The sequence below is a fragment of the Bos javanicus genome, chromosome 3 (genome assembly GCF_032452875.1).
Source record: "Bos javanicus breed banteng chromosome 3, ARS-OSU_banteng_1.0, whole genome shotgun sequence".
Classification (NCBI taxonomy): Eukaryota; Metazoa; Chordata; class Mammalia; order Artiodactyla; family Bovidae; genus Bos; species Bos javanicus.
In genome coordinates this window covers 4131173-4145059 of record NC_083870.1, presented here as the reverse complement: position 1 = coordinate 4145059, position 13887 = coordinate 4131173, and the positions used below count along the sequence as shown (strand labels likewise).

The following is a 13887-nucleotide window of genomic DNA, read 5'->3' as shown; positions in this document are numbered from 1 at the left end:
GGGTAGAGAAGCCATCACACAGTGAGATACACCTGTAAAAGAGGAGCTCTGAAACAAAGCCTGTTTGAGATGAGTCTTGTGTTGGGCAGAAATGACTGACACATGGACCGTGGCCATGCTTAGTCCCTGTCTGAGGTGGACATTGAAGACCCTAGCAGCCAGAGATGCCAGCTAGCACACTCCACCTGGCCAGGCGATGAGCCCTTTCTTGACAGAAGATGTAGTGGTGGGTTTCCATGTCTGCACACACCTGGGGTTCACTCTTGTAGCCTCCATACAAGTTCTAGAGAGACATGGCTTCAGTTACTTATTTATAATGTTGTTTAGTCACTAAGTTGTGTCCGACTATTTGCGACCCCGTGGACTGTAGCCCGCCAGGCTCTTCTGTCTATGGGATTTCCCAGGCAAGAATACTAGAGTGGGTTGCCATTTCCTACTCCAGGGGATCTTCAGAGGATTTTTAATAGTAATGCTTATTTTATTCATTGTAAAGAAAGAGTATTATCTCAGTAGATACATTATAAATGCCAAGGAAAAAAAAATATATATATATACCAAACTTTTTTTCATTAAAATATTTCACAACTGGTACTTGGGCATGCTGTTCGAAACGGCCTAAGGTGTCTCCAAAGTGGAGGTCAGTGAACTCATGACAACCCCTTGAATTTTCCATTAGTGAGTAGTTAGATGATGCAATAAATAAATTATTATTAAGCACTTGCAAATCCAGTGTTATGTAAATGCTAAATAATCATAATAATAGAGTAGTATGCTGATCTTGATAAACGGGTCGCCTACCATGTCATTTAAAATGGATGGCACAGCAAAGTCCGTGAAGATGAATGAGGTCCTTGTTCACAGAGCTCAATACCAGCGCGGTCTCTTCTGCTGGGCTGCTCCGGTCCCCACGTGCCCGCTGCACTTGCGCCGCCCTGGTCTCTGCGGGACAATTAGAGGAGGAAAGGGATGCTGGCCCGCTCTAAGGCGGTTGTAAAAAGCTCCAGTGTAGGGATACTGAAAGCCTCCAGAGGTGAGTGCCTAGGCATTTGCATTTCTGAGAAGTCGGGACTAATCTATAAGGCAGGTGGGGGAAGAGAACGAACTGAGTGGCTCGCGTGACCTGGACACTGTGTTCAGGGCTCTGCGTTTATTATTTCATTTATCCTCCAGGCCAGCACATTAAGGTAATAAAGCAGTGGAATAAAGCAGAAGGTATGACTGTTTTCTGTAGAGATGCAGAAAGCCTGACCCCAGTGGTATAGTGGTTTTCTTCATTTAACTGTATGATTTTGAGGGTACAAAAGTATCTTGTGTTTTTTAAACATGTATATTGAGCATAATTGATATTCAATAAACTGAACATATTTGAAATACACGATTTGGTTATTTAACATATATGTGCATCACCACAATCAAGATGTTAAAGATACTCATCAGCCTCAAAAGTTTTCTTTTTGATTTATCTTTTCCACCACTCCTCAGCTAATACCCTCCCCAAGCAACACTGGTCTGCTCTTGGTCACTTTGTAATTAGCTTGCATTTCTAGAGTTTTATATAAATGGAATCAGGTAATATATACTTTTTGTTGGTCTGGCTTCTTTCACTCAGCATAGTTATTTTGTGATTCATCCAAGTATTGGCTTTTCCTTTGTTTTACTTACAGAGGATGTAAGGACTTTGAATAAATGGTATGTATTTTGTTTAATTTTAGCTTTGGACACAGTCCAGAGTTAATATTCTAGTTCCGTCACTTACTATCTATGTGTCAAGTGGTAAGTTTCTTAACCTCTCTAAGGCTTAGTTTTCTCATCTGTGAAACAGGTATAATAAAAGCTGCATTACAGAGTTGATGTGCAGTGCGCAAGTTAGATGAGATAACATAGGTAAACTGAATAGCACAGAATCCGTCCATGGTAAACAACTAGTTTTGCAATTAAAATTTTTAAATGATGAAACCTTTTTTTTTCCCATCAAAATCCCCTTTGATGTCCTTCTTTTCTCACTATCAAGTAATATAATAATAGCTGTCTTATATTGTGCCAAATGGAGTAGTAAATGCAACTCATGAATTAGGTCTTTTAATTTTCACAAGAAGCCTAGGAAGTACGTGGAGACATTATTACCCCCAGTTAGAGATGAGGAAGGTGAGCTAGAGAGGTATGGTCATTGGTCATTCTCACAGACAGTAGGTGGTGGGTCAGAATTTGAACTGAGGTTGTCTGGCTCAACAACCTTCCATGATTCAGCTGCCTTTTCATTTGCAGTAATGTCACCCACTGACACTAGGGCTCATGCTTCAGGAAAAAATAGATGTGAAATCCATATCAGGAACTAAGTAAAAGTTAGAGAAATAACTATAAAATAAAAAAATTGTTGTTGAGACACCAGTTATTAAGAAATTCCAAATACTTTCAATGTATTATAGGCATATACTTGTAATTTGACATTATGAAGACTATTCCATACCTGATTCTATGTTTTAACTGTGAGTAAATTGAAGACAATGAATCTGTAAAGAAGTAATGAAGGCAGCTAGAGTAGATTCTAACGGAGACGGCGATGGCACCCCACTCCAGTACTCTTGCCTGGCAAATCCCATGGACGGAGGAGCCTGGTGGGCTGCAGGTTCATGGGGTCGCGAAGAGTTGGACACGACTGAGTGACTTCATTTTCACTTTCACTTTCATGCATTGGAGAAGGAAATGGCAACCCACTCCAGTGTTCTTGCCTGGAGAATCCCAGGGACAAGGAGCCTGGTGGGCTGATGTCTATGGGGTCGCGCAGAGTCGGACACGACTGAAGCGACTCAGCAGCAGCAGCAGCAGAGTAGATTCTGCCTTTCCTGCAAACACTGTAGAAACTGCTGAGTGTTCTAAATCTGAGCTGTAAATTTTAGAGCAAACCCAGAAGGTAGCCCTGTCAATGAGGTTGTACGGTCCCAGCTGAGAAGGCTGTACTCATCCCAAGTTTAGGGACTTACTGTGAATTTAGAGTCCATTGGAATAGCTGTTACGGTAGAACAGAGAAACTCAACTACATCTTCAGTTGTCTTAAGTACAGTAATTGATATTCACTAAAGATTTGGAAATTTGGTGGAACAGAGTAAGGGAGATTTTAATTCAATTCACATCAACAAATATTGGTTATTTGCTCGATATGCACGGAATCTCTGCCTTTAAGAAAAAATACAAATAAAATAATTTCAGTGGCAAAAAAGACTTGAATGGGAGAGATATTTGGAAGGCAAAATCAATAAACTCATTTTCCACCAAGAAGACCGTGTGAAGAAAAGGTTGGGTTTCTGGTTTGGAAACTGTGAGCCACTAGAAAAAACATAAAATTAAGACAAGCAGACTTGCAAACTAGGTGATGAGGGCAATTTTGAGAATCTTAGATATGAGGTGCAATAGGTGATTCAGGTAGAAATCCTTAACAGGCAGTTGTGTTTCTGGATACTGACCTCAGGTGTGAGGTCAGGGTTGAAGATAATGGCTTGTGAGGCTTCACCCTATGGGATGCAGTAGAACTGTGGAATGGATGAGATCTCCCAGGGGAGGATATGGAGTGAGAGAAAATGGTCAACACAGTTTTGGGGATGGTTAAAAATAGATTTGACCAAATACCAGACTTGTGGACACAGTGGGGGAAGGAAAGGGTAGGACGAATTGAGAGAGCAGCATTGAAACATAACATTACCAGTATAAAACTAGATAGCCAGTGGAAATTTGCTGTATGACTCAGGGAGCTCAAATCTGATGCTCTGTGACAACCTAGAGGGGTGGGGTAGGAGGGAGGGGGGAGGGAGGTTCAAGAACGAGGGGACATAGGTATACCTATGGCTGATTCATGTTAATATATGGCAGAGACCAAAACGATCCTGTAAGGCAATTATTCTCCAATTAAAAATAAATGAATTTTTAAAAATTATGGAACAAACAATACTATCCTATAGATCTTTCCTATTCCAAATTTTTTCAAATCCACTCATTTCAAGCAAGATGCCTTTTATATTCTGTGTGAATAGAGGCAAATTATAATTCAATGTATAATTCAGTGTATCTCATTGAAATGCAGGACTTCAAAGGAAAAAAGACCCCAAAGCAAACACAAAAGCCTGCTTTGGGTGTGGTCCTTCACCTACTAGTGAAGGCAGGTTGCACTGGAAGACCTTGGGGTGAGGGATGGTGGGCAGAGATGCAGGTGGTATAGAATAGCTCTTCTGTGAATACAGATCTGACATCAACAGTGAACCGTTTTCTCTTGTCAAGAGAGGAGGAAGTTGTCAAGGGTGGAGAAGATTAAGATACTAAATTGAAAAGTCAGCTTACATTTTATGAGATTTTGTTGTGCGCTGACTTCCGCATACCGTGAACTATGCCTACCCATCTCCTCATACTTCTCTTTCTCTTTCATTCAGTTGACAAGTGCTAGGGCCACAGAGAGGAATTGTATTTGCTTCTTGCCCTGGAGGCACAGGCCACACTCATGGTAGTGTGCTAATTACCAAAATGTTTCCCATTGGCATAGTTCTTTATATGTGACAAGAAATCTCATCTTCATTATAGCATTGCAGTTCTACAACATATCTATGAAGAAAGTAGGGCAATGGTTATTATTATTCGTATTATATATATGATATTTTAATATATACGACTTTAAGCGACTAAACAACATGTTTAGTCGCTAAGTCGTTGTTGTTTAGTTCTTTAGTTGTTGTTTAGTCGCTAAGTCGTGTCCAACTTTTTTGCGGCCCCATGGACTGTAACCTGCCAGCCTCCTCTGTCAATGGGCTTTTCCAGGCAAGAATACTGGAGTGGGTTGCCATTTCCTTCTCCAGAGATATGTGATGCATATGTCCTGCATATTATTATTATGCATGAGTAGCTGAGACACAGAGGTAAAGTGACTTGGGGAAGGTCCGTCAGTGGCTAAGATCCAAATCTTTTGGCCAAGTGTTCTTCCTGCTAAGGGTAATGATTTTCCCTGGCTCTCTCATCCTGGGCATCTTGCCTTTGCAATTTCCAGGTTGTCTTTTTTATCTTTCAGTTTACAAATTTGACAGGCCCTTAGGGAATACTGACACAAGAATAACTGCCTTTGCTGAAGTACTAAATCCCACAGGTGTAAGACAGACTTTGGAAGGGTTACTCTCCCTCTCACTGCCCCCTCAAAATCCCCACTGTTTGTCTGGAGGGAAGTATGCTTATCAGTTCTGGACATACCAGGGAGCAGCTAGCAAAACCAAATTAGCTCAAACTGGCTGCCATTCAGGTCAGCTAATTAAATTAGCTATTGTTGCATTACTGATAAGGACAGTTTGGAAAACGAAAAAAGCTACTCATCCCAGCAGCCATAAGGCCAATGCCAAGAAAATGTGTTAATGGGAACATTCTGAAAGGAAACCCCTCTGACTAGCAGTGGTACCCAGGGTCTTTGGTGGACTGTTCTCTTAGCCATCTGCTCTGAGTTCAGTGCTCCCAGCCCTTTCTGGCTCTGATCCTTGTGGGCACTGCCACTCTCAAGCTTTCTGATACCCAGCCTCAGCCAAGGCAGCCCTTTTTTTTTCCTACCATGGGTTCATCCTCCTGAGAGTCTGGAGAGAAATGGGAATTTTTCTGGAAGAAAACAGTTCACTTTTGTGTGCCAAAATCTAATCTCGCCATAGCTTAAAAGCCAGTTGATATTTGCAAGAGAAAGAAAGGAAAAGAGGGGAAAGAGGGGAGGAATAAAAGAAGGAAGGGAGGAAGGAAGGGAAGAAGGAAGGAAGGGTGAGGAAGTAAGTAGCTAGGAAGGTCCTGAAAGACTACAGTTTTTATTTCCCAGCACCTACCCCTTTAGCAGCAGCACTTCAATGAGATTTTCCCCTACATCGCACCCCCGCCCCCACCATCAGCTTCTACCCTCGTCAACTCACCCACCAAGGTGTCCTGGGTCTGTCTTTTTCTAAGACTAATTACCCAGGCTTCCTTAAATTCTGTGAACCAACTGATATCTTTCTAGTACTTTCCTTTTCTGCTTAAATTAACTAGTCTATTTCATATAATACAAATGATTTAAAGATTGTTTAGTCCAAAGCCTTCCTTAAGTGATTTTAAGGAAGAGAGAGATAAGGAAGAGAGATATTAAGTGATTTGTTCAGAATCACATAGACGACAATTAGAACAGGCCTAGAATCCAGGCCTCTAACTCCATGAGAATGTATCTAAATACAGAGCCTGCCGTGCCCCTCCTGAGAAAGTGAGGCAACTCCCAGAACTGCCTGAGAGTCCAAGAGGAGGGCCTGGAAAATTTTCAGTGTTACCCTCACCTCATGACTCCCTCTTCTGTGTGTGTGTGTGTATCTGTGTGCACACACGTGCAAATTTTTTAAATTGAAGTAAAATTTGCATATCATACAATTAACTATTTAAAAGTGTACAATGCAGTGGTATTTAGCATATTCAACAATGTTGTACAATAAGCATCTCTCATGAGTTTCAAAACATTTTCATCACCCTATAAAAACGACACATGCCCATTAAGTAATTACTTCCCATTCCTCCTACTTTCATCACCTGGTAACCTCTAGGTTATATATCATATAAAAAGAATCATATAATAGGTAATATTTTATACCTGGTTTCTTTCACTCAGCATAATGTTTTCAAAGTTCACCTATGTCATAGCAAGTTATCAGCACCTGGCTCCTTTTCGTGGCTGAATAATATTCCATTGTGCGGCCACGTCATGTTTTATGTATCTATTCATCTGTTCATGAGAATGTGAGTTGTTTCCCCCTGTTGGTTACTATGATAATGTTACTATTGAGAGAGTCATTTCCTAGGCAGGTTGATAGGGAGTCTAGGGGTCCCCAAAGAGAGAGGGGTCTGGAATTCTCAAGGAGGAAGAAAGGACAAACTTTTTTTCTTTCTCCACATTCCTTAGGATTATATACCAATGATGTATCCTGCCTAAGGACAGTCTTTGGATTCAACCTTCTGTTATCTTAAAATGTTAATTATGGGAGTAGACCTGGTCTTTACAAGGATGTATCTTGCCTGAGGACAGTGTTATCTTAAAATGTAAATTATGGGAGTAGGTCTGATGAGGTCTTTACAACCTCCAGACATTCTTTGGATTCACTGGAGAGTATATAACTTCATTGTTAACACTAGCAAGCGGGTACTCTTTCTGCCCCCTTCTGATGCCTATGTCAGAAGCTTTCTCTATCTCCTTTATACTTTAATAAAACTTTACTACATAAAAGCTCTGAGCGATCAAGCCTCGTCTCTGGCCCCGGATTGAATTCTTCTCCTCCGGGGACCAAGAATCCCGGTGTATTCGCGTGATTCAACAACAACCTTTCACTATGAACATTCATGTGTGAATCAGTTTCTGAGGGAATGCATATTTATTTCTCTTGAAAGCATACTGAGAATGGAATTGCTGAGTCATCCTGTAATTCTATATTTAACTGTTGGAGAAACTGCCCAATTGTTTTCCACAGCACGTTGCTCCCAGAAATTTCTTTCTGACTGCACCTTTCATAGACAATGAAGGAAATATTTATAACTGTAACAGGGACAACTAAAGAGAGAATGACCTTCTTGGAGAAAAAAATGAGTGTGAATTTTGAGGTGTCAGCATTATGAGTGGGTGTGAAGATCTAAGAGGAAGGGTGGTAATGCTCTTCATCATACAGAGAGATGAATTTGGAGTGCTCAGCATAACAGAAAGGAAAAAGGGAGGAAAGGCAGAAAGAAGAAGAGGAAAGAGGAAGCCAGAAAAGTGGCAGAAATCTGAGTACTGGGTGATGGGTGATGTGATTCCTCCCAACCTTGGCTGTCCAGAATTATTCTGTAAAATTGAGCATACTCTCAGTACTCTCTCTCTCTCTCTATATATATATATATATATACACACATATATGCATATAGATATAATGTTATATAATGTATATAAATATATATATATATGTCATGATAATGTTGTGAGTTGATAATTCTGAAAAGGGTTTAAATTTTACATTGGACATAACATGGTATAAGATAGAAGCAAAGTTCAAAGAGTTCCTAAGAGGTAGAGAGGCATAGACACAAATAGTCTCGCCCCCTCTATGTCAGACCTCACTGCTCCTACCTTGAATTAGCAGAAATCTGGGGGAGCCAATGCCCATATTCAGGCTATGGAATTCCCTTAGATGGCAAGAGGCAGGGAAGACTCCCTTTTCTTTTAATCTGATAGATTTTGTTTCAGATTTTTAAGTCATGAGATAATATCCTCCTTTAAGAAAACAAGTGAAATGGAAACCTAGTTTTGAGACTGTCTACATGCCAGATTCTTAAATGTGAAATGTCTGTCTCACTATAAAATGTGAAAACTTCATTGTTGTTGTCAGTTGCTCATTTGTGTCTGACTCTTTGCAACCCCATGGACTGCAGCACGTCAGACTTCCGTATCCTTCACCATCTTCTGGAGCTTGCTCAAACTCATGTCCATTGAGTCGCTGATGCCATCCAATCATCTCATTCTCTGTTGTCCCCTTTTCCTGCTACCTTTACTCTTTCCCAGCATTAAGGTCTTTTCCAATGAGTCCAGTTCAGTTCAGTCCAGTCACTCAGTCATATCTGACTCTTTGTGACCCCATGGATGCAGCACCCCAGGCTTCCCTGTTTGTCACCAACTCCGGAGCTTGCTCAAACTCATGTCCATCAAGTCAGTGATGCCATCCAACCATCTCATCCTCTGTCATCCTCTTCTCCTCCTGCCTTCAATCTTTCCCAGCATCAGGGTCTTTTCAGATGAGTCAGTTCTTCACATCAGATGGCCAAAGGATTGGAGCTTCAGCTTTAGCATCAGTCCTTCCAATGAGCATTCAGGACTGATCTCCTTTAAGATGGACTGGTTTGATTTCCTTGCTGTCCAAGGGATTTCAAGAGTCTTCTCCAGCATCATAGTTTAAAAGCATCAATTCTTTAGTGCTCAGCCATCTTTATGGTCCAACCCTCACATCCATACATGACTACTGGAAAAACCATGGCTTTGACTAGACAGACCTTTGTTGACAAAGTAATGTCTCTTCTTTTTAATACACTGTCTAGATTTGTCACAACTTCTTCCAAGGAGCAAGCATCTTTTAATTTCATGGCTGCAGTCACCATCTGCAGTGATTTTGGAGCCCCAAAAAATAAAGTCTCTCACTGTTTCCATTGTTTCCCCATCTATTTGCCATGAAGTGATGGGACTGGATGCCTTGATCTTCATTTTTTGAATGTTGAGTTTTAAGCCAGCTTTTTCATTCTCTTTCACTTTCATCAAGAGGATCTTTAGTTCCTCTTCACTTTGTGCCATAAGGGAGGTGTCATCTGCATATTTGAGCAAGTTTATTCTTAAGCCCTTAATACCAATGGATTGAGTACTTTCTGCTCAGCTAGTAAATATTATAATTGAGAAAAGCAGTAATATCAAGGAAAGGAACCACTATACTTACTTCATAGGGCAGACGGTAATTATAGTTGGAAAAATATGATATAAGCTGTGCTCCACTGTGATGCCATATGTACTTACTTTCAATTTGAAAGTATTTTCTCTAAGCCTCAGTTTCTTCATTTTCAGACAGGAAAGTTTAACTCTTTTCTCCATTAAACTCCAACATTCTAAGCTACTTGTGGAATTATAAAAGCTAGTGAAATAAATGAGAAATTATAAAAGTTAGTGAATTGGGCATAATTTGCTGAAATAATTGAAAGAAAAAATCTTCCAACCCTTTAAGATAAAAATACAAGAAAAAGCTTTGCTATAGAAGGTATTCCAAGTGACTTTAGTCCAAAAAGTCAAACTCTACATCATTGCTCATTTTGAGGGGTACTAGTGGAAATTGCAGAGAAGGCATACTCTTGCCTAGAAAATCCCATGGACGGAGGAGCATGGTAGGCTGCAGCCCATTGGGGTCGCTATGAGTCGGACACGACTGAGTAACTTCACTTTCACACATTGGAGAAGGAAATGGCAACCCACTCCAGTGTTCTTGCCTGGAGAATCCCAGGGACAGAGGAGCCTGGTGGGCTGCCGTCTATGGGGTCGCACAGAGTCGGACAAGACTGAAGCAACTTAGCAGCAGCAGCAGCAGTGGAAATTGAGGCCAGTGCTATTTGGGTATAGAGTGCTAATTCCATAAGAACCAGTTCCACCTAAAGGATGTCACTGAGAACATATTAGTGCTTCTGATTCAGAAGTCTGTCTTCCAAACGTGTCAATTCAATAAACTGTACTCATGGGACTTTGATGGAAAGAAGTAACCTAGTCCTGGGCAAATGGGTACTTTCACAGCATCCAGTGAAGTGAATACAATTATTGGTTTATATCTTCCTTTTATATTATAAAACACCAATAATATAATATCATTACAAAATATGTAAAATTGGGGACATTTCTTCATAATCCTATCACCTTAACAATAGTACTGATTTCCTTATTTTCTTTTCGTATTTGTTCCTGTGTCTGTGTATGATGAGTGTTTTGACAATTTATTGATAGATTGATCTATTTTTAAAAGTTTGTCAAGCTGAACTTGGCCAATATGTAGAAGTATGATTCTTTCCCTAACTTTGTTGTAGCTTCTCTTTCTTTCCTCTTGAGCCTGCAGTCCGAAAATGGAAACATTGACACTGTGTCCCCATTCTGTAGTGATTGAGGGTGAAGCATCATGTCTGTGGGGACTTCTCAATGATCCAGAGAAAAGTACAAGTTAATATTATGAGCTTCCCTGGTGGCTAAGTGGTAAAGAGACTGCCCGCCAATGCAGGAGACCTGGGTTTGATCCCTGGGTTTGGAAGATCCCCTGGAGAAGGAAATGGCAACCCACTCTAGTATACTTGCTTGGGAAATCTCATGGACAGAGGAGCCCGGTGGGCTACAGTCTATGGGGTCACAAGAGTCATTATTAACTTTTGAAAAAAATTATTTTTTCTCTAAAAAAATCTGTTTGTCTTAAGCCTGGGTTCTATGTACAATCACTAAAAGAAAAGACAGTTCTATAATGATTTCTTTCAAACTTTACTGACCTTTCATAATAGGGTCAGGGGAAACTGTCTTTTATCAATCCTTTTTAAATGGAGCCATAAAAATGAGGTGCAAAGGAAAACCACTGGGATCAAGTTAAAAGCCTGTCCATATAATTCTCAGGTTAGTAATTTATTATCTTAAGCAAGTTATTTAATATTATTGGGATTAGTTGCTTCATCTGTAAATTAAGGGTAATTTACAGGGTTTTTATGAGGACTGAAAAAGCTAATGTAGGGAGAAAGGCAACACAAATGATTTACTTTTTCTTTCTTAAAAGAAAGGAATTACAGATGGGTTTCTCCATTGAAGTATTCCTAATATTTATCACAGAGAATTTTTATTCACGTTACATGAATGAAAAAGTAACTTCAATTTTGGATGGCTGATGAGCCATTTCCTGTATCATCTAGGTCCAGGCCTTTTTCTTCTCCTCCTATTTTCAGCTGGTTAGCTGCTTATTGAGCTCTTCCCAGAGGGTGGACAAAAGAAATAAAAACTGAAATCGGTCAATTTGACTCTTTGATAGTGGTCCTGATGAAAGATGTGTGGGTAGAGGATGTTAAAGTTGTGAGTTAAACTGGAATTCTGCTTCTTACCAGGATATTGCAAGAACCTACTGATGGTTTGGATGACCTGGTGATGACAGCTACTCCTCTTCTCTTGACTGAAGACATGCCTTCCTCTAACTGGACAGTGGTCTATCTTCCAGAATGACGCATACTGACTTTTGAAGAAGTAAGATGATACCTCCTGGCCAGTCATATCAGTCAGAACAACTGTGGTGAGCAGTGGGCTGACACATGTTGCAACCAGATGACTGTTGCAACAACAGAGTCCCAAAGCAATAATCACTCTTCCTTCTCTTCCCCACTAACCCAGTGATCAAATCATCACTTGTAAGCATTCACTATGTACCGCCATATAATATAAAATATGGTGAGCACTTACATATAGAAGACAACCTCTCAACCCTCAATAAAACTGTAATACATTAAGAAAGCAAGAATTGTGCATGTAGAAATACAACTAATTACGTAGGGGAGAGGGAAGAAGGGGAGAAGATAATGAACACATTAGAGCATCCCCTCTATCCCAGTCAGTCTGCAAGGTGCTGTGCACATTTTATCTAATCCTTACCACATCCCTGAGGCACAGTTCTATCCTTGTTCCATGGATGATGATACTGGGAGGTCAGAGGTGTTTAATAACTTGCCCAAGATCACATAGTGAGAAAAGTGTGGAACCTGCTTTCAAGTTTAGAAGGATCTAACTTTATAGTCTATGCTCTGTTACTCACTGCCACTGAAGGAGTCAGAGTTGGAGGCATCATTTATGTCATCAAGCCAAGACTCTTTAACATATCTCTCATTAAATATGTTGCTAAAGTTTTACAAGTCTGTTCATTGGTTTGGGAAATGATGTCCGGATTCTGGAGGCAGGGATTGTGTGGCAGAAATGACAGCCCTCTGGTCTCAACTCTGCCATCATCTACAAGTGTGGTAAGTCACCTCCATATAAGGGGTTCTGCTCCAAGAGCATGTTTAGAAGTCCAATTTGTTTGTTGAGCCCTACAAAGTTCGCTTAGGTACCCAACTAACACAGTTGGCTATATAGTGCTATACTGTAATAGGTGTATAAAACTTTCCACACAAATAATACATGAAAAACAAACACAAAAAATAAAGAAAGCATTTAAAATCATACAGTACAGTACCTTGAACAGTAGTACAGCAGTACAGTACAACAGCTGGCATCTAGGGGCTGGCATTGAGTGAACAGGAGAGAAGAGTTGCTGACTGGAGGAGGGAGAGGGCGTGGGAAGTGGTAGAAGGGTCATCAGCAGTAGGAGATGGAGGGCGAGCTGCAATGGCACTCACACCTGACGTTCATGTACCGGTCTACGTTCAGGTCCTGTACCTCCGAAATGTAAAGCACCTCCTCAGATGGAGCTGACTTACATGACTGGACATGCGAACGCATGTTTGCAACTTTGAAAGCTCACAGTTTCAAGCTTTCATGTGCAGGGCACTTACTGTGTTCATCTGGGCAAGTTCCTTCCCTCTTGTAGGCTTTTGTAATGTAGAGCGCTTCACTTACACTCCATCACTGGACAATTATATTATGTACTAGGCCTCATGTCAAGTAGCCTTGAGTTTAAATTCTGGCTCCATCCTCAAGCAGTGGCTCTTTAGCAAGTCATTTAACCATCTGTAAAATGGAGATAATAATACCTACCTCAGGGTCTCTGCCCTTTATTGTTCATTCTCCTTGGAATGGTCTTCCCCAGTTATCCACAAAAGGTCACTCTGTTACCTTCTCCAGGTCTTTATTCAACTTACTTTTTTAGTGAGACTTTCCTTGAACATGATCTCTGAATTGCAAACCATCCAGCATTTCCTGTCTTCTACCCTCATTTTATTATACTCCTTAGCACTCAACTCCTAACTTACTATATACAGCACTTAATTATCTTATTTATTGCTTGTTTCCCCACCTCTAGAATGTAAGCTCTATAAGGGCAGGGGTTTTTGTATTCTTTACTGCTGTATCTCCAGTTTCTAGAGTGATTTAGGTGCTTAATAAATATTTGTTGCATAAATGACTGGTTGTTGTGAAAATGATGTGAGTAAACTGCTTTGCACAGGCTTGGCGCGTAGTAGATACTGCATGCATGTTGTCTGTTTAATACGCAGTTTCGTTATTATGTTCCCAAGCCATAGTGGGTCAAGTATTTTCTGTTTCTCCTCCAGGGAACCTAAAATAAGCATTCTGATTTTCCTGAAGAATGTGAAAGTTTGGCTCTGTTGAAATTAACCTGGAAGCAAGGGGCAACCCTCTCCAGT

At 40.5% G+C, this 13887-nt stretch overlaps 1 protein-coding gene across 2 annotated transcripts in view; it reads left to right on the top strand.

The window, feature by feature from the left end:
- PBX1 (PBX homeobox 1) overlaps positions 1-13646 on the top strand; it is a 336111-nt gene extending 322465 nt beyond the window's left edge. For both annotated transcript variants that reach the window (XM_061399877.1, XM_061399888.1), the window contains one exon: positions 11644-13646. In XM_061399877.1, coding sequence (XP_061255861.1) covers positions 11644-11664 — 21 coding nt within the window. In that variant the 3' untranslated portion in view covers positions 11665-13646. The remainder of the gene's footprint in view (positions 1-11643) is intronic.
- The last annotated feature ends 241 nt before the right edge of the window (positions 13647-13887 follow it).